Genomic DNA, 26,749 nt, shown 5'->3' on the forward strand with positions numbered 1-26,749 from the left:
ATAAAATTAATATCAATATAATATATAATAATATGAAGTATAAATAGTTCAGTTTTGAGGGCAGCAGCTCAAAGTTGGAACTGTTTTGACTTTAAGTCAAATGTCTGTCGTAGATCAAAACCTCCTGGGTTTGATCTAATTCTTATTTCCCATTATTTTATTAAAAGAGGCATATACTTCTCTGAATTGACTAAACCTATAGCAATAAAACAACTTAATTTCAATTACTCCACTTACTTTGAGAAATAAAAAATTCCTGAATTTCAAACCCCATTTCTTCACTTCCATTGTTTTTAAAGGAAGAATTTCTGACTGATGAATTTGCTATAAGTCTCCTGTCTAGGCTGCCCACCAGAAAGACTGTACTTAGGAGGTAGGGAGGATTCAGAGGTGAGCCACTGGCTATTTGCAGATCTTTCAAACAGCAGCTGGGCAACAGCGCCCCCTGGTGCCCTCAAAATCAACACGAACCTTCAATGGTAGGAGACCCAGCCGAAGATCAGAGGGCTTCAGGGCAGCACATTAAGTTTTGTTTCTGTACTTTTGGAGGAGTGTGGGGCAGGGATTCCCAGAGAAGTAGAACCCCTCATCTTGGCTCTGGAGGAGCTTTCAGGTTAGTTGGGAACAAAAGCAGACCATGTCACTGAACTCCTGACTGTAGGGCACGTGGACATTGAGGAGATGGTGCTTGCTCTGATGAACACTGGAGAGCCATTCTTCACACTGAGACCATCCAGGGGGCGCTGGTCTTCTAAAGAAATGCCTCCACAAACGGACAGTGTTTCACAGACCTTCTATCCTCCTTCCCTCTCACCAAATCTCTATGGTGAGCTCAAGCAATGTCTCAAACCTGGTCTACAGTTTTTACATCCCTGGTGTATTAATGGATAAAAAGAATTTTTCTGAATAAAAAGCATTTCGCCACACAGCAACAGTAACTTCGAGTAAGAAACAAGTGGTAAATAGGGGTTATTTCATTATCGTTTCTTTTACCTAAATGCTAATAAATCTTACCCTCAGAGTAGGCGTGTCAGTCATTGAGGAGGAATAGTTGAATTTCTAAATTGGGTCCTGGAAAAGGCATGTGATCACACTCACTCATCTCAGGATATCTTGTCCCTGCCCCCCGGTACTTACTTCTGGATCGCATGTAGCAATCATTACAGTTTAGAAGACCATTTCGAATCCTAACATCCGTCCCACTCACTGCATCTCCAAGCTGTCCTTTACAAATTCCACACTGTAGGGCAGAAAGAACAGAAGTTATAAGGGGCACAAGGAATCACTTCTTCGTAATGCTTAGTTACGGTTCACACAAATACACAAAGATCACTTCTACAACCTCCACATTTGCTGAGCATCTACTATGTGTTAGATGTTGTACCAAGAGTGGACTCACAGCAACTTTTAGCTCTTTATCCCCATGCCTTGCATTTTACAGAGAAGGACACTGGTTCAGAGGCTCACTGACTTGTCCAGGGTTGTAAAGCTAGTAGGTGGTGTCGGGTTGATCCCAAATCAAGATGGAACATCTCAATCAAGATAGAACTACCATTTCGAACAGATGACATCCTCGTGGTTTTAAATAAACACATGGCCAATGGATTCTCATTTGAAACTTGCACGTGAATAATCTTTAAATGCGTTCCAGAATTGTTGGCGAGTTCGACCAGATCAGAATTACTAGGCAATAGCTCTTCTACCCTACATTTCCACACTGAAACCACTGACACCCAGAGTAACAAATCCACCGGGAACAGAACACGTCTCAGCAAAGTCAGCCTGAGTGCAGGAGGAGGCGGTGCGATTCCCCGCACTGGCTGTAGCAGAGAAGGTGGCCACGGGGGTTGGTTGGGAGGCCAGCCTTTTGGGGGTGGGGGTTAGGACCCAGCTCAGGAGAAGAGGGCCAGCCCCAGATTCATGCTCTGGGGTCACCAGGGGGTAGAGGAAGGCTTTATCCAAATTGTGTTATAAGCTCCATTGATCTCCAGGCTAGGGCATGAATCTAAGAGGCGATGTGCCTTAAAGTGTCGGATCAGCTCTAGGAAGCGAATCACTAGAGAGAATAAAGGCCCTGACAGCTAAGAACGTAAGTCTCCTCTCTCTTGAGAAACTGCAAAGACTCTTTGCCATCTGGATTATTTCAAGTCCAGGGCAAGTCTCTGAGAACAAACTATGGTGTTGGAACACGTTATCTTGGCATTGCCAGGAGATTTTAAAAAGTATATTCTTTGAGCCTCAAAACACTCTTAGACAATTTAGGCTATGCATTGTCTAGCTTCATTCTACAATGAGGATATTGATAAACTGAATCTAATTAAGTTCCCATATTGTGTTTTGCCCATAAGCTTTGCTTTCCAGTAACTACTGATATTATTAAATTAATAATTTGGAACTTCACGTACTTTCTCGTAGCTTATACGTAAAGTGGGAGTTATTTTAAACCCACGTAAGTTTACTTGATAGCTGAAGAAGCTACTGACCAAGAAACAGAACAAAATTCGAGAGCAGAAAAGAAAGCACGTTAGCTTAATGAAGAGAAAGAAATGACTCTGATTCAGAGTTTGAGGGTTTAGCTTCAACATTAGATATTAACTTGAATTATGTCCATGAGTAAAAAAAAAAAAAAAAAGAAATGCCGATATAGTCCAACTTATAAATTTTATCGTAAGTGAGCTAGAAGTGGTTAGCTCCCCTCCTTATTAGCAGGAGATGTGGGACTAGGACCTAGGCCTCCTCATTTCCAGTTTATTGGTCAATTCATTCATCGAAAACTACTGACACCATCTGTGCTAGGTTCAGAGGAAACCCCGATGAGCTGGACAGATCTGGCTACCGCCATTATGGAGGCGACAGACTATTCGAGAAGATGATAATTAAACAATGAAACAAGCGAGCGATAAGGACCACGCAAGGCTCTCTAAGGACTGTAACACAGGCAACCGACTTAGTCTGGGGGGCAGGGCAGCTTCTCAGAGGGAGCGATACTCAATCCGTGATTACGCACATATTCATTCAGAGACCCACAATTTTGCAACTAGCTACTAACCACTTAATTGACAGAAAATCTCCCATTCAGTCAAAGACAAAAACCTTTGACGTGAAGTCACAAGAGTGTCAGGAGCAGCAAAGACGCTGCATTCCAGACACGCTGCACAAATCCCAGATGGACGCGTGAGAGGAGAGTTTCATCCTGAAGGACGGGCTCTGTGAACATTTCTGTACAACCTAGAGGGGCTGGCCTCACGAGCAAGGCCATCAGGATTTTCAGGAGGGAATTTCTCAGCACAGACCATTGCTAGAAGATGCTAGAAGACATCACTCAGGAGAGCGGCGGGTACGTACCCTAAAGCACTGGATGTGGAAGTAGAGATGGAGGGTCTCGATGATCATGGCAGCTCCTTTGCCCAGAGGGAGCCCACAGGACGAGCATAGCTTCTTCCCACTGATAGACCTAGGTTTCAAAATATACGTGGTAATAACACGTTCATTTAGAATATTGGTCATATGCACTAACATGTAGCCTCATGCAAAAAAAAAAAAAAAAAAAAAACCAAAAAAACCAACCATGGATTTTAAAAGTGTTTATATCATGAACACAATGGCAATTATCGAACTGATAATGGTGGGAATTAAGCATCAGATACAAGTTGCAAGCAAACCCCTAGACTAAATATGATAGGCCTCCACTGTGGCATGAAATTTGGGGTGTGTGTATGTGTTTCAGTTATCTGTTATTCTATTCAACCACAGTGATTAAATACCGTGAAATAATTCAGTATACTTATCATATGTTTTCTTAAGTCCTAAAAGATAATCTAATTCAGCTTTACTAAGGTTTCAGTTTTTTGCTTTAAGATTTTCTATGACTGGTTCATTGGTCCACTAGGGCATTTCTTTTTACTTATTAAGAAAAAATTGTTGTTGTTTAAAAATAGAGGCAACTGTGATACAACCCAGGCAGACATGGGACCCACTCCCTGCTCTGTCACCAAGTTCTATGACTGGCTGTAAGGAATGTGCTTTGTGTTTTCCTTTCACTTTTAAAATGAGAGGACTGGATTAGCTGGTCTCTACCTACCACCTCTTCCAGGGTAAACACTCCGGAGCTCCATAATCTTGCCATCTCCCTGAGTTGTAAGCGCCTGGAGGGCATGGGCTGCGTCTCCCCCATCTCCGTACCCCTGCAGGCCCTACCACAGGGCCCACGACCAGAATAGAACCGGAGCCCGAAGACGGACACTGGGTGAGAACACTAGATGGTCTCCTCTAAGGCAGCTTTCCCACAACTGAGATCAGATCACAATGACGCCTACTGTCTGGAAAGCTCTTGGAAATACGCAACGAGTTTTAAAATATGCAATTTCATTCAAAAGCCAACAGAGTAAGAGGAACTGAAGAAACAGAAAGGAAGACAAGAGAAAAGAGGAAGAGTTGCTCCAAGCAAACTCTATTTATTAGGATTTCCCTCTTATCTGGTAGTAAAATGAAATTTCTAAATCAAAGAAAACCTCTGAGTTCTCACTCCTTTTGCCCCTCCAGTGAATGGGAACTCAGGCAGCTTTTAAGAATATCATGGGGCCCAATTAAGGTCCAGAAGCAATCATGACAGAGCTTGAGTGGGTAAAAGGGGAGGATGAAGTTTCCTTGCTAGCCCCCGCCTGGTTCCCTGTAGGAGCCATCAGCAGACCCTGGCCAGAAGGCCCAGGCGAACTTGGAGGGAAAGACGCCGGCTAAGGAGCCCAGCAATTGTCTGGTGGATTTTATTATTAGATTCTGGGTTCTGCACAATGTAATTAAAGCCCCATGGCCACAGCCGTGCCAACATCATACACTTGGCTTTTTCTATCACGGGCTAAGAAAATCTGCAGGCGGATGGGGGATGTGTTCTTTCCTCCTGCCTGTGTGTGTGTGTGTGTGTGTGTGTGTGTGTGTGTGTGTGTAGGAAGAGAGGTAGATGAACAAAACTCTCCAAATCAGCTGGCAGGCACTACTTTGGTTGAAATCATGCTCAGCAGGTGCTAGGTGAAGCCAAGCAGCTGCAGAAAGGCTTTCTAGCGTCTTGTACCTGTTTGGTGATTGGCCGGGAGGGGTGGGAGAACAGGGGGACAAGTGCCCAGCCTGGAAATTCTCTCGAGGGCTTTTCCTGTAACATGGTAAAGGAGCCAAAGATTAAGAGAAGTAAAGAGAAGCCCATCCCACAAGAAGAGACATTTTGGATTAAAACAAAACAAAACAAAACAAAAACACTCCCTTGACAACCAAATAAAAAACAACAGAATGTCCTAGTGGTAATTTTTTATGAAGGACAAAAAAAATAGTCATTGCATCTAGCAAAGACTGTACATGCATTATCTGCATAATATCAAAACCAGGCTGGCATGGTTGGACAGGAAAGACAAAATATCTTTCTAATCTTTATTTTTTTGCCAGGTACTTTGCTAGTTAACATTGCATGCTGGGTAAGATATAAAAATCATGAACTGGGTGGGAGGGGAGAGAAGAGTAGGGATATAGAAAAGCTCTTAAAGGAGCCCAGAGCTAAAGGGCAGAGCTTAATGGAGGTATTTTTTCAGTGAGGTGGCTTCTACCCCTACCAATAAGTTCATCATGGGTATATGTGATTAGGGGTGATGTTCAAAACATTTAATAACTGCTAGGTCATGACATAGGTCATGACATCCACATAGCAGAATGGTCCCCAGCCAGAAGCTACCACGATGGTTTGACAGGTGCTCTTGGTGTCACATGAGCTTTGCCTGCGATTAAGCCCTGCTCTGTGGTGGCACATGAGCCTTCTCTGGGCTCTTGCTTTTAAGAGTTCATTTCATTTGTGAAGAAAGGGACAGAACACAGGAAAGAAGGAGGAAAAGAGAAATGCCAACACAGAAGTGAACAGAGCATCAGTCCATCTGTCTTTGAACTGCTTTCAGACAAACTCCCTGAGCCCCTGCCCACTCAAACCTCCCTCCTCAGGCAGAGCTTGTCTCCTCTGGAGTATCATATTTTCATGTAATACCCTAAAGTATAATTACATTGCCTTAAAAAAGGTTGAAAACCTGAGCAGTAATCAAGAACAATAATGATTACTTCTATGTGACTTTACCTTCTATTGATTTTGAGTGTCATCAGGACAGATAGTAATAAAATAGGATACATGTAAGAGAAAAGGGGAAATGGTTCAAACACTATATTGAGAAAAAAAGTGTAACATGATAAACAAGGTAAAAAGATGAACTTATAAAACAAGTCATCATCACCATCACCATCAACATCACCATCATCACCACCATCGTCACCACCATTGTCACCATCATCACCATCGTCACCATCACCATCGTCACCATCACCATCATTGTCACCATCATTGCCACCATCACCATCATCACCATCATCAGCACCATCATCATAACCATCATCACCACCATCGTCACCATCATCACCATCGTCACCATCATCAACACCATCAACACCATCAACACCACCACCACCATCACCACCACAGCCATCATCACCACCATCAACACCACTGCCACCAACACCACCATCACTATCAACACCACCATCACCACCATCATCACCATCACCACCACCATCATCATCACCATCATTTGGCATTATCAGCACCACCACTGACATTTATGGCATCTATCATTTGCCAGGCACAAAACCCTATGAGGTACGTACTAATATTTTTCCCATTTTACACATGAGGAAACTCAGGAAGAGAAAGATTCAGTAACTTGCTCAAAGTCCTATGTGGGCAAGTGGCAGAGTCAAAGTTTAAATCCAGGTCATCTGGCTCTAGGTAGAATGATTGGTTAATGCATCATGAATGTTATATATTTTAAAAACTGATTACAGGAATCTCTGGCCCAAATATGATCTTATCATGGAACTATTGGTTCATTTGGACTTCCTCCACCACTTAACCAGTCAAGTACTTTGGATAAGTTATTTAATTTCCCTGAGCCTCAATGTCCTCATCCTTAAAACGGAAACAGTAACCCAGTAAAGTTACTGGAAGAGTTCAGTAAATTAATGTATATAAAAAAGGGGAGAGATATATAAACCTTTCAACACAGTGCCTATTATATATTGAAATGCTTCAAAAATGATAGGAACCATTCTTCTTGTAAAATTATACGGTTTTTACAAAATGAGAATACAGCCTGGGGTAGTTATTTAATGGGAGAACATGTAAATAAGAGAAAAACATTTTTTTTTCCTTGAAAGAACATTTGTCAACAGACTCTGAGACAATTTAACTTACTTAAATAAATCACTTATACAACACGCCTGCAAATTCTTCCCAAATGTTTAGATTTGTAGGTTAAAAACATTACTTTGCTCTTACAAATTGATAAAAATCAGAGAGCTTCCTTACTTGCCAGGAAGACTGTCTCAAACATCCATAAATACTTATTATCTGATCACTCAGAGTCAATGGAGAGAAGCACAAAAGACTGCTAACATCTTGCCATCTCACACTCTTTCTTCCCATTCTTAGTCAACAAATTAAAAAAAAAAAACCAAAAGAATTCCACATGCAACTTATTTGGCTACTCACTTCCGTCTTTCACTCGGAGACTCGATCTGATGGTTAATGTTTTTATCCAAAGGGAGGGTTTTTGGCTTCACATCTTCTAAAATGTGCATTGATGGGTTTGATACCTGCTGATTCTGGGATGGATCTGAGGCCAAGGAAAGAATAAAGAACATAAATTCAGTGTGCAGTAACATCACCCTAGTGCTTTGTATGTCATCTTTCTTGAAAGCGCTAATGCCCGCTGCGGTCTCACCGTGAGTTCATATAGACTGTGGGCCCACAGTGGTGGGAGTCTATTCACTGTGCTGTTCAGCATAAGCTACAAGAGAAGCTTGCAGCCAGTAGAGCTCACAACTGTCTGAACCATGTGTGTTGGGGGGCTTATAATAATTTAATTATTGGGTTTAAACACCCATTCTTACCCTGAGCTAGCTGTGAGTTCATCCCACGGTGTGGGGCCCCAGTTTCTGTATCCAGCTGATGGTCTTGATGGACTCCTTTTGATACAGGATTCTTAGAATGAGCTGAGGCCCCTTGAGTTAGGCTGTTGAGATAAACAAGTATATTTCAGAACAGAGAGGAAAGCAACTGAACTAAACTTATCCCATCCCTTAGCGAATGGAAATACCCAGTTACAATATGCAGAAAAAAATGGGACTAACTACATGTTTATTTATTCTTTTCATTTTAAACCAGATTCAAAGTACTGGAAAGTCCTACACATTTTCATTATCCATCAATTTAATAAGCTTGAGAGAAAACATCACTTCTTTTTTTTTTTTTTTTAAAGATTTTATTTATTTATTCGACAGAGATAGAGACAGCCAGCGAGAGAGGGAACACAAGCAGGGGGAGTGGGAGAGGAAGAAGCAGGCTCATAGCAGAGGAGCCTGATGTGGGGCTCGATCCCATAACGCCGGGATCACGCCCTGAGCCGAAGGCAGACGCTTAACTGCTGTGCCACCCAGGCGCCCCAGAAAACATCACTTCTGACATCTTCCCCACCTCCCCGTCCGTAAAGCTCTTCGTTCGGATAATTTCAAGTGATACCAGAGCGAACTGGAATCTCCCAGATTTTCACAAGAGAGGACTTACTGCAGAAATCACTTGGGCCATCCAGGATTTGGGCAGCCCATGTGAATTCACCGGCCTTGCAGTAGCTTCTGGGTGCAAAGGAAGGAGATGGAGGAGGTTTAAAAAAGTTTTTGGGGAAACAAAGTTTCTGGAGATAACAGGGACTGTCTGGACAAGCAGCGAAAATTCATGTATAATATGCTTAGCAGCATCATTCAAATATTCCTGACTAGTGGCTTTCGTTTCGTGAAACTGGAAAGTTCCTTTTAACAGTGTTAACTGAAAACAGATGTGCTATTCCCAAGGCTCTGCAGTCTCTGGACACGGGCCCGAAGCTCCTATGTCCACAATTCACCCAGTCTTTAGCTGATGGATGCGGGAGAATTTTCAGAGCAGATCCCAGTAGAAGGGCTCAGCTCCCAGCCAAACTTACTATCTTTTTTCTTGTCTTTTTTTTTTTTTTTTTTTTAAAGATCCCATTCATTTATTTGAGAGTGAGAAGAGCATAAGCAGGGGGAGCAGCAGGCGGAGGGCGAGGGAGAAGCAGACTCTGTGCTGAACGGGGAGCCCAACGTGGGACTCGATCCCAGGACCCCGGGATCATGACCTAAGCCGAAGGCAGATGCTTAACCGACTGAGCCACCCAGGCGCCCCCCCAGCCAAACTTTCAAATTGGACAGTTTTTGAAAATAACACTTAGCTTTCATGTGTTTGGGTCTCTCTGAGGATGCAGTGTGTGTATACACATGTGTGTATCTCTGTACACTTGTGTACGTGCATGTGTGTGCACATGATTGCACACTTGCCAAGATCTCTCTGGTATCTCAGGGCCCCAGAAGCAAACATGTCTCATAAAGAACTTGCTGGTGGCAGGGTACTGCCAGCTTCCTGGGATTCTGTGGGTCCCTTCTAGGTTAGGCTCAGGGTGGCATCAATCAACCCACTACGCCCGAGAGCTACATCCAGATTCTGCTCCAGTTTGAGCTAGCTCTGAATGATCCAGGCGTTCCTGGGTACCCTGTTTGGATCTCCCATGGAACATACTGGAACCCACGGGGTGGGGTGAATATCCACAACCAATCAATTTGTTGTTATCCTTTATAATATTGTCACCCGGAATAAATGCGGCTTCTCATATCTCAGAGAACACTGATGGTAAAGTCCAGGTCCATAGTCCACCCACAGTGGGGAGGACCCCAGGACCTGATTTCAACCTCTATCCCTCCAGACACATTAACCACTTCAGGTGAACGATAGTTAGATTTGGGGCTTTGAAGTGACAATGTGCTCCTTGGATGATCTATACTATCTCCCCTTACTTAAAAAAGATTTCACCTATTTAACAATAAGGCGATTTATATTCAATAGCATAAAGACTGACTTCAGAGATATTACGATGTGTTTAAGCAATATGTAATGTATTACTGGAATGATAATTTCAAAGCTGAATATGATTTGCATTAGAAATAGGTACCCTTTCTGGGGAGTGAACAGGCAGAGTCTGGCTTTGCACGTTCAGAAGGACAGCCTGATACACTTCATACCTGCCCATTTCCTCTAGCGGATGATTTTCCCTAGGCTTAAGCATTAAATCGTTGTTGTTCCCCTGGAGTGGTTTCTTCTGTCTTGTTTCCTGTTCTTCCTCTCGACAGTTTTCCAGGTCCATCTTATTCTAATTGAGAAAACAAGGATCATATTGAATATTATTTATTTATTGAGAGAGAGAGGGACCTCATGTGGGTTCACGCATGTGTGTGTGGGGGTGGGGCAGAGGGAGAGGGAGAGAGAGAATCTCAAGCAGACTCCCTGCTGAGGGCAGAGCCCAACTTGGGGCTTGATCCCATGACCCATGAGATCATGACTTAAGCTGAAACCAAGAGTTGGAAGCTTAACTGACTAAGCCACCTAGGCTCCCCTGAATAATTTTTAAACACACTGGACAACACTCATCTCTGGCCATGGGATATTTGAAACATTTTTTAAATCACATTGCCTACAATTTAAAGAACAGTTGTCCAAAGTAACTGAATAGTAACTGGTTTCCATTGATTTGAAATAAATGTGTAATCTGGATCTTTCTTGAAAGTTATCATGAAACAGAATTGGTCAGAAAACCCACTTTTCAAAGCAAAACAAAGTCATAGGACTGGTCAGTTAAGAGAAACGGCGCTCGTGGCCCATCAGTTTTGTTTTTTTTTTTTAATGCAGATTACAGACTATTCAAGTCTTGGTATGACTTTTGTTCACTATCTCCACAACCTTATTTGGGGGATATGGAGGTAGACCACCCTTTCTGTGCTCTCTCCCTTGAAGACACACATAAATTTCATGTGGGATTTTAAGAATGGGTTAGAAGCAACTTTCATGGAGGTTGGTGGGGAGTATATTGCTGGCTACCATCCAGTGCAAAGGAACATATGGTGTGGAGGAGAGAAATACATGTCTGTTGAATGAGTGAATGATGGGCAATCAGAAGAACATTCCAGCAAATGGCACCACTAATCGGGATCTCTCCAGCCAGTGCAGAGAGACTTTGGTTGCCAGCCTGTGGGAGCAGATCTGGTCCCAGAAATGACTTCATTTCCCCCCTCCCCCCCCAGAAATGACAGAGTCTGACCATGGCAGTGACAGCACCATGGCGTACAATAGCCACGTGGTAGCTGACGTGATTTAGGGAAATAGTCCTGGATTTAAACTGGTGGAAAACTTGGCCTTGTTGTTTTGTACTTCTATTTAGGTTTATTTCACAAGTTGCTTTTAATCTATGGTCTCACCACCTTCCCACTGCTTTCAGTCACAGAGGGGGACGTAGACAGCTGGTCTGCAGAACTTGAAGAAAGAGTAAATGGAACCACGGTGTCTTCAATTATTTTGCGCTCCTAAAGGGAAGGACAGTCATTAGTGAAGGGGACAAAAGAAAATAAAATCACATTTGTCAAGAGAAAAATTTCATCAAGGAACTTAAAAAAACCCCATCAGATTATGTGCAAACAAGCAGGGCATCAAATAAATTATTTTCTAAAAGCATGTAAATCAGATAACACTTTCTATGGGCAATGATTCAGAAATTAGCATTTAATTTGGAAAAACAAAGTCTTTGCGAATTACTTAGTCTGATTCAAGAAGCCTAATTAGAAATGCTTCTAAGGATCAGATGAGGCACAAAAATTATTGAAGATAAATTCACAACAAAATTAATCATAAACACATTTCAGATAATACACATTAAATGTAGCTCCCTTCTAATTCTCTAATGTGGTCTGATTTGTTCATCTAAAAAAAAATGAGGGGCGCCTGGGTGGCACAGCGGTTAAGCGTCTGCCTTCGGCTCAGGGCGTGATCCCGGCGTTATGGGATCGAGCCCCACATCAGGCTCCTCCACTATGAGCCTGCTTCTTCCTTTCCCACTCCCCCTGCCTGTGTTCCCTCTCTCGCTGGCTGTCTCTGTCTCTGTCGAATAAATAAATAAAAAATCTTTAAAAAAAAAAATAAAAAAAAAATGAGACAAACAAAACCAAATTCCCCTCCCTCCAAATCTCTTTAGTACCATATAGTGAATGTAGTTGATAAGGATTCACTTAGCCTCATTATCAAAACTATCACAAAGTTAATTCACTACTACCAAATATGCTTTCCTCAAGCAAACACACAAATAAATAGATACTTTTGTGTCATCTAAGGTAAATCAAGAATCTGACTCTCTGACTAGAGAACAGATAAAATTATATTGTCTCCCTTGACCCATGACTCAACATGCCATTACTACAAACTAAATTCAGGGGACCTGTGGTCTTTTAGAGCCTGCAGGATATGGCTCTTTGAAGAAGTTAACAGGGCTCTGAGGTGAGTAAGGAGAATGAGGCATGGCCACGTGCACACATCTACCACAGACAAAAAAAGCGCTGATAAACGTTGAGGAATCAAAACTACAAGTCAAATCCCTTCTTGGGAATTTCCTACCTCCTCATAGTATCTGCGTTCCTCCTCTTCCACCTCCTTCTGGGCCTTTTCCCACTCTTCTTTCAGCTTGTTCTGTTCCTTCTGGTATCTCTCCTGTCACAGAATTTGCACAGATAATTCCTGAATTGACCACTGCCTACGCCACTGGGACACCCCCCCCCCCACAAACCACCATGTACAATATATTGCAAGGCTATCTCCGTGTTGCAACATTCTGAGTTTAATCCATTCATGCCACAAAGGGGGCATGGTATTTTGTGGCACTCCAACATGTTGGGAACATAACAACCCTAGCAGAGAACACTCTTTCTGCTGATGGCGTGCTACAGGTCTGTTCTTCAGATAGATTAGTAGACATTTGCTTATGCAAAGAGAAAAGACAGACGGAAAGATTCTAAGATCTTCCTTAACTTGGCTTTTGTCCTGGGACGGTAGGCTACACCGATGGTTTATTTCTGCTGGGCCCTTCAGAGATGAGTTTGGCATTTCACTAATAAAAATATGTGGCTACTGAGAGACTTTGGTAAGAGACAAAACAAAAAACAAACAAAACCTTGTAGGTTTACAAGACAGACAATGCAGAAAGCTCCAGAGTAGACAAGATGATAATTAGCTGAGTAGCTGGATTACTCTTTGCTTGGAGCCATTCTACCAAAATGGAATCTTCCTAGGTTTCAGTAACTTCTGAATTAAGAGTAGCTCTTCAACGGCCCGTTGGAAGGCTTCCATATCAGAACTGCCAGCACTACTTTCAGAAACGGTACAGCACTAGTCACCACTTCGGGGGAAAAAATACAATACTCTGAATAAGGATGGCTTTAAAAACGTGACTAGAGTCCCTTGCACAGCTGAGTAGAAGAAATGAATAAACAGAGAGTAAGATTCATGCTTAAAATGAGAGCTGACACGTCTGGTTGCGTGGGGAATGGCGCCCCTGACGTGACAGAGATGGAGGCATCGCTGAGGTGGGTCACACACAGTCCGATGGTTTTGCCTAATTACTGCCAATCTTCTCTCTGAGGCTAAAACAAGTCTTTTTTCCTCTTGGGGAAGGCACTGAGCTTTCCTCCAGGTATTACCTGTTACGTCATTATCTTGGGTGCAAAAGGGCTTTATTGGGATTGTCTGGAGCCCGATGTTCTTATTAATGCTCTAGAAAAACCATTGCTGGTCCACTCATGGCGGGCTTTTAACTCTAGGTAAAAATTTTGTTATCAAAACCCAATCTTATAAAGTTTCTGAGAGGGACTCTAGGGGCCTTTCAGAATAGAAGAAGCAGACTCTACAACTTAAAAGCCGAAAAACAAGCAAAGCTTAGGTTTATTGGTGGTAGGAGCTCACACGACATGTTCCCGTCCCCAGGAGGATGAATTGAGGTGATGCAGGGAGTGAAAGATGCTGTACGTCTGTACCCCCCTCGCCCCTCAGTACACATGTGTGCGTACCAACACACGTGTGTGTACACACCAGCATAAATACATGCACACCCGACACACACACCTGCACACACCAACACACTCACACAAACACCTTGCCCCAACGCCCACAACCCTGCAGTGCCACACCAGGTAACAGTTTGGTAGGACAAATATGATCCATCTGTCTGCATTGGTACCCGCGGTCACCTTGCAGAGTGTAACTGACAGAGTAACGCCACGGGAAGCACACGTGCTTGTCTTCTTACTCTACGGACTTTCTGACTCCTAGCTGTTGGCCATGTAGCTGGGAAATAGGCATCTGGTTTACAAGGGAATAGCAGATGGCCAGCGCTGGTCTGGGGTCTCCCAATGGCCCCAACAGTCCCAACAGCTCTGGGACTTGGCTGAATCTGGTTGGTATCTACCCCTGTGCAATTGTGAAAAGTGTTAAGCTTAACTGGCAGGCCCAAAGCCACACGACAATTAGTTACCTCCACTGCCCCCTGCTCCCAGCCCCTAGGAATTCAGCCGAGAGGCTCAGAGCAAAAAGATAAGGGGAAAAAAAAGTAAAATACAGCAGTGTAAAGTCATCAAAATTAATGAGATTCCCCCCCCCCCTTTATGATCTTTTAGTAAAATCAGTACTATTGGGAATATAGTGGAGAGAACCTGAGTTTTAAAGTCAAACAGACTTGGACTTGAAACCAGGCTTGACAACTGTTTGCTGTGTGACCTTGAGCAATTAAGTTAACTTCTTTGAAACTTAGTTTCTTCAGTTACAAAATGGGGCTAATAAGACATACTTTGAAGGATTAAATGAGATGAGATCTGTCAAGTACCAACAAATATGCCAGTTCTTGGCACACCCAAGTACTCAGGTTAGTTTCTAAGGTTACTAAGTTACTTTTTGAAGCCCTATCACTCTACAAAACTGGCTTGAAACAAGTAGGAGCATGATACATTTACTCCCAGAACTTTCCTAGAATTAAAAATTAGCAGCCTTCACTCAAGGGCAGAGCAAACATTTCTACTTAAGGAACAAGACCCAGGCCAAATTTTATTTCACATGTATGCTATCAAATAGCTTTTTTTTTTTTTAAAAAAAAGATTTTATTTATTTGACAGAGATAGAGACAGCCAGTGAGAGAGGGAACACAAGCAGGGGGAGTGGGAGAGGAAGAAGCAGGCTCCGAGCGGAGGAGCCTGATGTGGGGCTCGATCCCAGAACGCCGGGATCACGCCCTGAGCCGAAGGCAGACGCTTAATGACTGAGCCACCCAGGCGCCCCCGCGTTTTGATAATTCATCCCCACTGCAACTTGGACTGGAATTTGATTGGCAACTAAGGAGGCGACCACTGGACAGGTTGGCCCCTAACACTTGGGATTTTTAAAAAGATTTTATTTATTTTTTAAGATTTTTATTTATTTGAGAGAGAGAGGGCATGAGTGGGGGCTGGTGAGGGGCAGAGGGAGAGCGAGAAGCAGACTCCCACTGAGCGGGGAGCCCAGTGTAGGGCTCCATCCCAGGACCCCGGGATCATGACCTGAGCCACGCAGGCGGCCCTGAGGATTTATTTCTAAATATCTCTACACCCAGCGTGGGGCTCAAACACACAACCGTAAAATCAAGAGTCACGTGCTCTACTGACTGAGCCGACCAGGTAACCCCTCGGGTATTTTTTTTTAAGTGAAATAGTTTTTTTTTTTTTTCTTAACTTATTTTTTATTTTTATATAAATTCAATTAGCCAACATATCGTACAGCATTAGTTTCAGATGTAGAGTTCAGTGATTCCTCAGTTGCACATAACGCCCAGTGCTCATCACATCACGTGCCCTCCTTCATGCTTCTTCATTGTGCTCCCAGGGTAACCTCTGGGAAGAGGAATTAGACACAGGACACTTTGTTGCATGGGCACCAAATGAACTGACTTAGACTCACCAGCTCCTGAGAAGAATCTAATTCCATGCATTTCCTGTGCTACGAATTTACTGTAATACAACAGTAATTAAGAAAGCAGCATCCGATAGGACAAAAAACAAAGCAGTAACCCCAGTCCTACCTGGAGCAAACGTTCCTGCTCCTGTTGCCATTTTTCCTGTCGCCGGCGCTCCTCTTCTGGGTCCCATGCCCAGAACTTAAACTGCTTAGAAAATAAGACCGTGATCAGAACTCAGCCATGTCCTTAAGGCCAGGCCAGGGCAAGGGACACAATCGGCTTACCGACCCGCACTCACACGGACGTGGGCAAGCAGAAGCCTCTACGTACTGAAAGACCCTCTTTGTCAATGCAGACCACTGCTTAATCTTAATCCTACTTTGGTTGACTTCCAAGAGGCTGGTATGATGCTGTGACCCTTTCTGGAGCTAATGAAAACACGGAAGTCATTAGCCACCGGCATGGGAAGGCTCTTGCTCCCTTTCTTTCAGAAGTGGTTTCTGAAATGTATTCACACTTCTGAGCGTGAGATACTCAACCTGCATGTGGATCCTGTCCCAGCACATGGGGACGCTTCCTGCAGCAGCGCTGCCTTTTGTGAGAAGTCGTGTTTGCCACACTAGAGAACTAAGCTTTTATACTGCTATTGGTCTCCCTACCAGCTGTCTCTAAAGTGGGTTATTCAATGTGCCCATGCTCACTAGAATTACCTGTGATCCAGGCAAGATGAAGTCCCTGCCTTCCTTGGGGCCCACGTAACCAACATTCTAACCCAAAGCCTTTTTTTTTTTTTTTTTTTAAAAAAAAGGTCTTTGTGAGTTTGGCACCAAGTGAGTGAACAGGAATAATGAGAGAAGGATGCACGAACCAAAGTGGGCCCCCAGGTTACAGAATATATGAGATGGAGCAGGTCCACAGGGGAAGGGAAATCACAGCTGGTCTCTGGGAAACCCCAAAAGGGTGGGGGCCGTGGTGTTTAAACTTGGCCTCTCCTGACACCCAGAGGAGGGCCAAGGCAAATCACATTCCCCAGTAACTGTGCTTCCTCCCTTCCCTCTGTTCTGATGGGGGTGGTTTGGGGAGGCACTTAGAACTGCCTGGGAATCTTGAGAGAAGTGGCAAGATGAGGGTGGAGGTGATAGGGAGGAGGGGGAGACTCTGGGGCGGGGTGGGGAGCAGGCAGAATCCATCTACCCGGGCTGCCTGAGAAGCTGGACGGGGTCAGTCCTGTCCAAGACTTAGATGGGTCTAGTTACACCCAAGATACCTGGGCCTGTTCACCTTTGGCCCTGCCCTGCCCCCAATAGATCCATGCTACCATTTAGGTGCATGAAGGCTGGGCTGGCCCAGGGAATTGTCTCCAGGCTGAGAATGTAGGCCAGGCCATGGGTGTTGCTTGATTTATAACAGTATAAATATTGACAACTTTAATGTATTTAGACATAGGAAATGTAAGCCTCCGTTGATGCTCTTGCCGTGGTGTCTGCAAATGGTTAGCATCATGCCCACAAAAAGTCAAGGAAAGGTGGGCAAACAGGGTAGGGAAATGTATTTCCTGTATGCCACTCTTGGGATTCATACTGCACGTGAGCAAACTAAAGGCTCTGACATGTTATGTAGAAAAGCTATTTAATTGTATATAATTCAAAATTTCCCAAGTTTCCTTGGATGACCATAAAATGTTATCCAAATGGGATTCCAGATAAGAAATTTGGAATTAACGGTGTTAGAGGTTGGCTCTCCTTGGCATTTTCCTAAAACTTGGAAGCAGTTTCAATGTTCAGAACCTATCTCAAGGGCATGGCCCTTCTTTGTCTTTTAGGAAAAAGGATGTGGTTATGTGAGTAAAGCCATAGGGAGTCCAGTAGGAAGAAAAGAGCAACAACTAGGAATTATTTAATTTTCAGATTTCACTTGGCAGTAATTGCAAGAATAAGCAAGGAGTAAGCAGACAGAAGGGAGGAGTGTGGGATAGAAACACTGAGCACAGAAGAAAATAGAGAATATTTGTTTAAAAGGAAGACAGAAAAACAATGAGCATTTTCAGAGTAAAATAAAGAGGAAGATAACTTCGTGATACACAAAAGAAAGAACAGTGATCACGTTCCTTCCTTTGGTGACTACTTGCTGAGGACCTACTATGGGCCAGGCCGGGATACAAGCTGGCCAGGGGTCCCAGGCTGTGGAGCTTACAACTGAGTGTGTGGGGAGAGGCTGGGTGTGAGGGAGTGGCCAATATATAAATGACACCAGAAGACAGTGTGATAATTATCCTAAAAGAAATACAGAAAGGTGCTAGAGAAAGAACGGAGAACGTTTAACCTACTTTGTTCTATAATTTATGTTTACAAATCTGTATCTTCCTTTGGCCTAGAGTTTCCTCAAGAGCAGAGAGGGCCCCTTATCCCCGTAAGTATCCCAAAACCTTGCACTTTTGGGCCTTCAATAAATGTTCGTTGATAAATGGATGGAATCATTTCATGCTGGGTGATGCATCCCCTGCTCTCCCCTTTATAGACTCTGACCCTATAGCTTTGGGCCACTCCAAGTCTGACCGGAAATGGTCTGAGACTATTGAGGTCAGCACAATCAGATGCTTACTTCCTCTTCAAGCTTCTCTTGTGTTCAAATTTCTTTTACTTTTCTATTCTAGGAAGAGCTATTTATCATTGACAGAACATCAAATTTGGGTGGGTATTTTCAGAGGATTCACTTATACAGGTCACTAATTTGTTTCTTTCTTGTTCTGGTTTCCGTGAATCAGAAATAAGAATGTATGTCTTCAGGGCTCCCTTCCTCTCCACCCCTCAGCAGGGGGTATAAGAAGAGTGTGACGTTGCTCCCATGTAACCTAAAATGGAAATCAACGTGTTATGGTACACTCTTCATACCTGTGCCATGGAGGCCAGCTCTGGGATTCTTCTGGGGGTTGCCACCCAACATGGGTATACTCAGCTTCCCAGGAAACTCAAGATTCCCGGTACTGGCCAGATACTGGGCTTGCACAAATGGTTGCTAGTTCTGGAATGTGGCTGGAAATATTAAGGGTTATGTGACCCTTTCTCCATTCTGCACAGGCACGCAGGAATTATCAAAGTGAGACAATTTGCCTATAGGTAAGAACTGGTATTGGCTGTGGTGGGCCTTTTGGGGTAGCCACCGAGGAGGACCCCTTCACGGATCAGCCACAGCGCCAGAGGCTTCATGTAACCATTTCAATTAAAGCCCACAACCCCCGGACAGGAGGGATTATCATCTCATTGCACAATCAAGGAAGATAAGGCTCAAAGAAGTTATATAACATCTTCAGGGTCCTATGTTAGTCAATCTGGAATCAAAGGTACCATGGCGGTTATGCGGCTACACCTAGGAGCTCACGGGAATCCTACAGTTGACTGTGCCACGGAGGAAGACTCCAAATCCAGTGGGAATTTCAGAGGGTGAACAAGGGTGACAGGGAAGGGTAGGTCTACAGCAAGTGTTACGTATGATTCAGCAGCAAGCAATTTCTACGACATTATGGGTCTCGACACTTAATTTTTGCAAATGCTTTTGTGTTGTTGTTGATACCATCAAAATAAAAAATTGAAAACTAAATGTACGGTTAATATTATTCAGGAAATTGATTGTGAGAAGGAGTGCAACAAGGACAGCTTGGGCCTCCCAGAGAGCTCCGGCTGGGCCCTATCTGCCAACACTACACCACGTACAAGCATTGCCCTTGGTTAAAAAAATGATTTTGAATGCCTAGAGAAGTTGCATGTTTTAATACTAATTCCAGTTGTCACCTTCATTAGATTTAGTCTCCTAACTCACTTACCATTTTGTTTCTAGGCATGATCACAACTCTGCATAACGATAATCCGTCTCTTTTTTCAAATTTCACCTGACAGCATTACACGACTTTTAATTATTCTTTTACAATCACTTAGAGCCCATTTTTGACGGAATCCTCTTTAAGCAAATCAAATACTTTATAAATTAAAATCACACTCGATGCGTGATCTTATTCCTTAAGATGAGCTACTTACAGGTGTGGTTACAGGTGACTTTTCACTGCCTGGAGAATCCACTGTACAGAAAGAAAGAAAGAAAGAAAGAAAAAAAAGAGATCACAATGTGAGCAGCTTCTAACAGCATTTTTCTTTGATCCTTTGAGTGGAACGTGGTTCCTATGTCAGCCTCAGATCAATTTTCTTTGTAAGCCAAGAGCATTAGAAAATCATAATAAAGCAGACCTTGAAGCAATTTGTACCCATCACCAAAAAGAGTTATGACCAGTGTAGTATGATTGAGCCCATCAATTAGCACCAGGGACTAGACGATAGGAAGCAAACACTAAGGGGCTGTGTTTAATGCCCCTTGCATTCCCTTCCCGCTTGCTGTTCCCTCACTGTCTGACTTGGAGAATTATCACACAGAGAGAGGCCAGACATCAGCCAGGAAGTAAAGAGAGGGACACAGTTAACAAGAGAACCATTACCAATTCCTTATAGATGCTTCTAACCTTTGTTTAAAAGAGAAGAGGACAAAAAATGATTTTGAATGTTTTTTTTTAAAGAAAGAGCTGAATATTATTTCCTTAGATTTTCAAACTCAAAGAAAAATTCTACGAATTTCCTTCCAAAAATTTCTACGAATTTCCTTCCAATTTTAGTAGAAGTGGCGCTGTTATCAAAGAACTAGCTCTTTGCTAACTGTGTGTCAGAAATAAGCATTTTTTTCTGAAATCAGAAATGAAGAAAAATACCAGACATTATTGGCTGCCCCCAACATGGATTTTGGCACAGAAGAAATACAGCTACCAGGATGCGCTTTACCTGACTGGGAGAAAAACTGGGAACGCCGCCAAGAGTTCTGAACTCTCAGCGGGATGCTGGCGGGGCCAGGGGAGTCTAGATCAGAGGGCAGAACAGAACAAACAGAAAACCGTGAGAACAGGGCTGAGAACGCAGTGGAACCATGCTCCCGAGAACTCTAGGAGGTTTGGCTATGGTCAATTTAAGAACCGAGAAGGAGGGAATCTAAAGAACGAAACATCTCAATCAAACACATACGAAACCTGAAGACATGGGCAAGCGCCAATAGACGTGGGACAGTCCATGCTGTGGTTTGTCTTCCTCGGTGCTAGGTGACACTTCATAAGCTCATACTTAATGGTGGTATTGTTAAATGTTAAATGTCAACTGATAGGATACTATGCTCTGTTAGAGCAAAATGCAGAGTTTACATTGCTTTTGGAGGACACTAGAACAGCACAGAGGACAGCAGAGACGACTTCAATGATTATAGGCTTTATAAAGCCTATGTATGGAAGTCTGCGGCAGAAGCGGCGTACTTGTGCAACAGAAGCCCGTGTCGCTGTCCGTCTGTAATGTAGTGGTGTCGAGCAGACACAAGTTCACGGTAAACATCTGCATCCTTAAACTGGGTCCTGTGCACTCGGACGTCATTCTCAGGGGGAGAAAGTCATCACTTTTTAAAATGTGCACATATTTTCCGGACACACCAATATATCTTTGACTGTTGGGAGACAGTGGCGAAAAGGAAAACTGTCACCTTCAATGTATTTTATGAATGTTTTCAGAGTATTTATTAAGACTACGTGTGTGTGTGTGTGTGTGTGTGTGTGTGTGTGTTTAAGGGAAATCTGTGAAATACTAGGGCTCACCACCAGATCTTCAGTAGCCTGTACACTCAGTCTATAAACATAGGAGTTTATAAAAGTGGGGGAGATACCATTGTGTAGGGGAGAGAATATTCGGTATGGCTCCAAGACTCCTCATCCTAACTGTGTAGCTTCTTTGGACTTGATGTGTGACCACGGACTAGTAGTCACTAAGGTCCACGGACCTTTTTCAATTGAAGTACAGTTGCCACACGGGGTTGCACTAGTTTCAGGTGCACAGCATAGTGACTCGACCACTGTGTGTGGTATGCTGTAGCACGCACACACGCACCCACGCCCCAAGTGCAGCTCCATCGGCCACCACACGGCGCTATCACACCACTGACTGTTCCCGTGACTCATCCATTCTGTACCTGGAACCCTGGACCTCCCACTCCCACTGAATTTTTATATCTGGGCAAAGCCCTACACTTCCCCCTCTCCCCTCCCAATTAAAGACAGATTATGTCTTTTAAGTTTACACTTATTAGAGGCCTTTTGCTTCTTGGAGCTAGGGACTTACTCCAAACAAATCTTATTGTTACTTTTTCTATCTTTTCTATCTCTTGACAGTGTCTTCGGTGCACAATTTAAACACCTACTTTAAGTCTGTGGTTTTCAGCGTGTGGTCCCTGGATCTGCAGCGTCAGCACCTCCTTTGGGAACTTGTTAGAAATGCGTATCCTCTGGCCTCGGCCCAGACCTACTCAGACACTGGGGGAGTGGAGCTTGGAGACCTGTGTTTTAACCAGGCCGCAGGGAACCCTGGCCCATACTCCTATTTGAAAATGACAGCTTAGAGCCATATCTCTGCAACACACACTCTTATTTTAAGGAAAGCATGTAAGAGTAGCTTCTTACTGCCTGGCATCTTGCTCTGTACCCTAACTGTACTATTCTGAAACTGCTAGATGATATTGTTAGTGCTGATTCTGGGCCAGGGCTGGAGCTAAACACTCTTTTTGGCTGATCTCATTTAATTCTTCCAATACCCCTATGAGGTTGGCAGTACTATCATCTCCATTTTACAGTTTGCGGGGGACGATTAGAGATTAGGAGAGCCTGGCGGGGAGGATCACCCAGCTAAGAACTAGACGAGCAAGAATTCAAACCTGGGCATTCTGTGTCCAGAGCCTGCAGCTGTCGTTCCTGCGTCCACGAACCAGACAAGAGCATAGAACAGGTGTGCACCAAATATAATTCTCTCTTGAAGACTAATTTTCAAAATGCTCTAGTGCTACTAAATTTTATTTTTTTCTCACTCAACTTCGACAAAGCATGATGGAAGTCCTTTCGTTAACAGCACGTTTTAGAAAATCAAAATGTCTTATAACAGGTAACAGGATGTCAAAACGTGTGAGACAACAAAACTAATTAAGATGGCTTAAAATATCTATTTCCTCTTATCCACAGAATTAAAAAGTGGTAGAAATGGGGCAGGATTAAAATCTGTCTAAATATGGTCAATTGCTGACCCAGTTATGAGACTTCATTTCTGTCAATTCCCTTCAGGACAGCAGGGCCGACAAATTTAAAACAAATGCTTTGAAGACAGTATTGAACTTGTTTCCACATTTAGAAACTAATGATCATCCGTGTATGTACTAATTAATTCCCTCCCAAGGACTTCCTGTTACTCAAATAGAGCCCACCTTTATCTCCCAGCTGTCAACTAAGGCTAATGGAAGCCAACCCACATTCTGCCAATAGTGGCCCCAAATGGCTGCCCATCCCTGAAAAAATGAAAGTAAAAATAAATCCCCAGCCACAATGACCCTGTACCATCGTCTCTTTGCCTGAGCTGATAAATCTATAAAATGTACTGGAAAGAGTACATTAAAAAAAGACAAACAAAAAACCTCACAGTCCTTGCCTCCTAAACTCCAGCCATTTTCGCATCTCTAGAGAGAACTCATACGAGTAAGGCCCAGTGGTCTATCTGTCTAGAAGAATAACCATGGAATTCTCAGGATACTCCCCTACCCCGTTCCTTTCTGGTGTTTGTGGGCCCCTGAGTTTCTCGTAAGGATAAAGGTATTCAAGTAGGACTCTTAAAGAGTAAAGGGGTGAATTCACAACCTACATGTGGCCTAAGGGGTTCCTGGGGAATCTGCAGAACATGTTTAATCTATGATTGTGAATGATTTCTCAGCAATCATCATGCACACCCAGGAATGATTATGATGTAATAAAATCTGATTTTCTTCTAAAAAGTCAAATTGTCAGATTAAATGGATATTTTATAAAGATGAGATAATTAACAATGAATGAAGTTGACATAATATTAGGATGATAAAAGTTATTTTTTAGTTTGTAATTTTTTTTTTAACATTTTGGAGTCAATAAAATTATTGTAAGGTATCAAACACTTACGGAGGCCCTATTGTGCCTATAGTGCCTGGCTGACAAAATGGTTTTGGCAGCTGGGTTCCTGGCTGGGCCAAATAGAGAATGCAACCCCAGATTTCCATTCTGAAGTTATTTAATTCAGCCACCACGGACTCTTGCAAACACCATGGCTAATGGGATGTTAACATAAAGGAAGTAATCTTCCTTTAAAATAAAGAATATTTTAGTTAAGAGTCTCTTATGGTTTGTCTCCGTCTCTGATTTTGTCTTATTTTCTTTTTCCCTCCCTTCCCCTATGATCCTCTGTTGTTTCTTAGATTCCACATGTGACTGAAAGAATCACTAAAGTCTACCTCTGAAACTAATAATGCATTATATGTTAATTGAATTTAAATTAAACAAATAAAATGAAATAAAGCCTACTTTACTATAGATAAGCCCAGCAGAACATGTAGAGCTAAAATAAAACATTTCTTTCTTTTTACCTTGAGAACAGAGATTTGGCAAATGTAACTGGTTGGTTTCAGACATTTTGTCCAGAAATGGATACGTCAGGGTTGCTTCCGGTTCTGGTGATTTGGGCTTTACCACCTGGATCATGGGCAACAGACAGAAACATTACAAGTATTGTCCATTAAAAAATGCACAGGGGAAATAAAATTTAAGGACTCATCGCTGTTCTAGAGGTCAATAAACCAAATATTTAACTTTTGAATGGAAATGTTTGCCCTTTCCCCAAACCCCTTGGTGTTTTCCACATTAATACAGAGGCCAATTTTTTCAGAGAAATCAAACTGGTGCATAAAAATATGATGATCACTCTTCTCCAAACCAAGAAGATAACAGTCCATCTTTGGGACTGGATATTACTCTGTCCCATTTTCTGATTGATCAATCACATATTCTCTTCCTGATACTACATAATACGGATTTTGTAATGTTAGGAAGTGAGATGCCCCACATAAGATAAAGAAAAAATCTTAATATGTAAGTGCTGAATATTAAAATAATATCACTTTCTAGTGGACATTATTCTCGAGACACTCCAGAGCCCTCCCACAAATTTACACAAAGCACATTAAAGACAATATATTTTGCCTGTTGATAAAGAAATATTATTATAAATAACTATTATCAACTAGTGTCATAGCAATGATGACATCAGGAGATTTGGGGGGCATGTTAGACCACTTGTCCTTATGGTAAATAGTTACAAAATTACAGGCTTTAAAAATTCTTATGTGTGCTTGTAGAAATAAATTTTTTCTTGTTATGGCTGTTTAGTTTTATTTTGTTTTCCCCCAATCTGAATGGCCTTTGGTGGAAGTACCCTCCTTCTGATTTGTTGCTTCCAATCACCTGATTGCTGTAAGATCAGATTACCAAACTGATGTCTAAAATAAGAGTCAGTGATTCTGAGCAAAGATCTGAAGGAGGGACGTGACTGTATCAGTTCATGTCCTTTCAGCTGCTACAGGGCTTTCTCGGATTCACTCTGGCTGGTGGCTGTGTTCCCAATAGACTAATTTGATAGTCAATAGGGCAATTGAGGCTGTGGAGTGCTTGTTTCGTCATAAGCTGATCTGTGATTTGGTTCTCAGGATGATATAATGTCTATAATTTCTTCTTGGTAAAATTTTATTTTTCTTTATGAATAATACATTCAACCCTAATGGAATCCTGAAGAAAACAGAGTTAATCACTTCATTCTGCATTACAGAGGTCAACCAGATGTCCCAATGAACTTCGATGTTAAACATGCAGCAAAAGCTAAGGCTTAGATTTACTAAAGTTGAATCCTAACTCCATACCATTTCCTCTGTAGTTGAGTCTGACAAAAATGTTTCAGTAATGCTCAGCTGTAAATGAATGTTAACAGCAGAAATGCTTAAAATCACCATTATGTAAAAAGGTCAGCCTGTGTGCATAGGCACTGTGTTTGATAAAGGTAACACTCTCAAGTGAAGACAGAAAGCAAAAGCTGTTGCAACAGTGATCACCTTTTTCTAAGAGCTAACTCCACAGTAGGGAAAAGAGAGGGGAGGGATTCATATGATGTAAGAAAAGCATTGGGTTCTAAGACCATTATTCCACTTGGCAATCAACTAGCAGAGATTCTTAACCTGGAGTCCACAGAACAGAATTTAGGGGGTGTATATACTTGATATCACTTGATACCAAAGAAAATGTGGTAATCTTGTGTATTTTATGCTTTGAAAATATTATCTTGAGAATACTGTTTGCCAGATGCCAAAGGGTCTACACACACACACACACACACACACACACACACACACACACAGTTAAGAACCCCTGAAAACAACTTCTTCCATTGTACGGTAGACATACACTGGCGGCCCAACGGTGGATCGCACACATGAGGTTCACAGATGAGTATCTTTAGTTATCGTGTTTACTTTGTTTCATTTTTTAAAAAATACTTTCTAACAATGATACAGTTTTCCTTTCAGTTTAGATTTAAGTGGGAAAAAAAGTCCATTTGGAAGAAGAATAAATAAATAATGGCTACGAGTATAATGTGGATAAGGCAAAACTCTGCGAAGGTGGGAAATCCTGCCCCGAATGTCTTCCTACAGTTTAGTTCCTCCTTTCAGACGTCTAGACCATTCTTTACTCCTGTATATATAAAAATGGGGAATAACTAGAGTCTGAAATCCCCCAAACACATTAAGGCAAGAGGCATTTTTGAGGCTCCACCAAGGACACAGCACGGTTAGCTCCTAAGGCCAGGGGCTGGGTGTTGTTTGCTCTTGAACACACACAGTCTGGT

At 42.6% G+C, this 26,749-nt stretch overlaps 1 protein-coding gene across 25 annotated transcripts in view; it reads right to left on the reverse strand.

Moving 5' to 3' along the window:
- Positions 1-26,749, reverse strand: part of LIMCH1 (LIM and calponin homology domains 1) — a 320,508-nt gene that overhangs the window by 6,699 nt on the left and 287,060 nt on the right. For 5 of the 25 annotated variants that reach the window (XM_045816044.2, XM_045816050.2, XM_045816049.2 and 2 more), the window contains 11 exons: positions 24,444-24,549; positions 19,973-20,013; positions 16,065-16,145; positions 12,584-12,676; positions 11,398-11,502; positions 10,168-10,295; positions 7,972-8,093; positions 7,571-7,694; positions 5,069-5,146; positions 3,346-3,454; positions 1,138-1,240 (listed from right to left, as the gene is read on the reverse strand). In XM_045816044.2, the coding sequence (XP_045672000.2) occupies positions 1,138-1,240; positions 3,346-3,454; positions 5,069-5,146; positions 7,571-7,694; positions 7,972-8,093; positions 10,168-10,295; positions 11,398-11,502; positions 12,584-12,676; positions 16,065-16,145; positions 19,973-20,013; positions 24,444-24,549 (1,090 nt within the window). Of the gene's footprint in view, positions 1-1,137; positions 1,241-3,345; positions 3,455-5,068; positions 5,147-7,570; positions 7,695-7,971; positions 8,094-10,167; positions 10,296-11,397; positions 11,503-12,583; positions 12,677-16,064; positions 16,149-19,972; positions 20,014-20,761; positions 20,837-24,443; positions 24,550-26,749 lie in introns of all 25 variants that reach the window. The other 20 variants (XM_087864173.1, XM_045816041.2, XM_087864175.1 and 17 more) reach the window with 11 other exon arrangements.

The sequence above is a fragment of the Ursus americanus genome, chromosome 8, assembly GCF_024610735.1.
Source record: "Ursus americanus isolate L20-20 chromosome 8, mUrsAme1.1.p, whole genome shotgun sequence".
Classification (NCBI taxonomy): Eukaryota; Metazoa; Chordata; class Mammalia; order Carnivora; family Ursidae; genus Ursus; species Ursus americanus.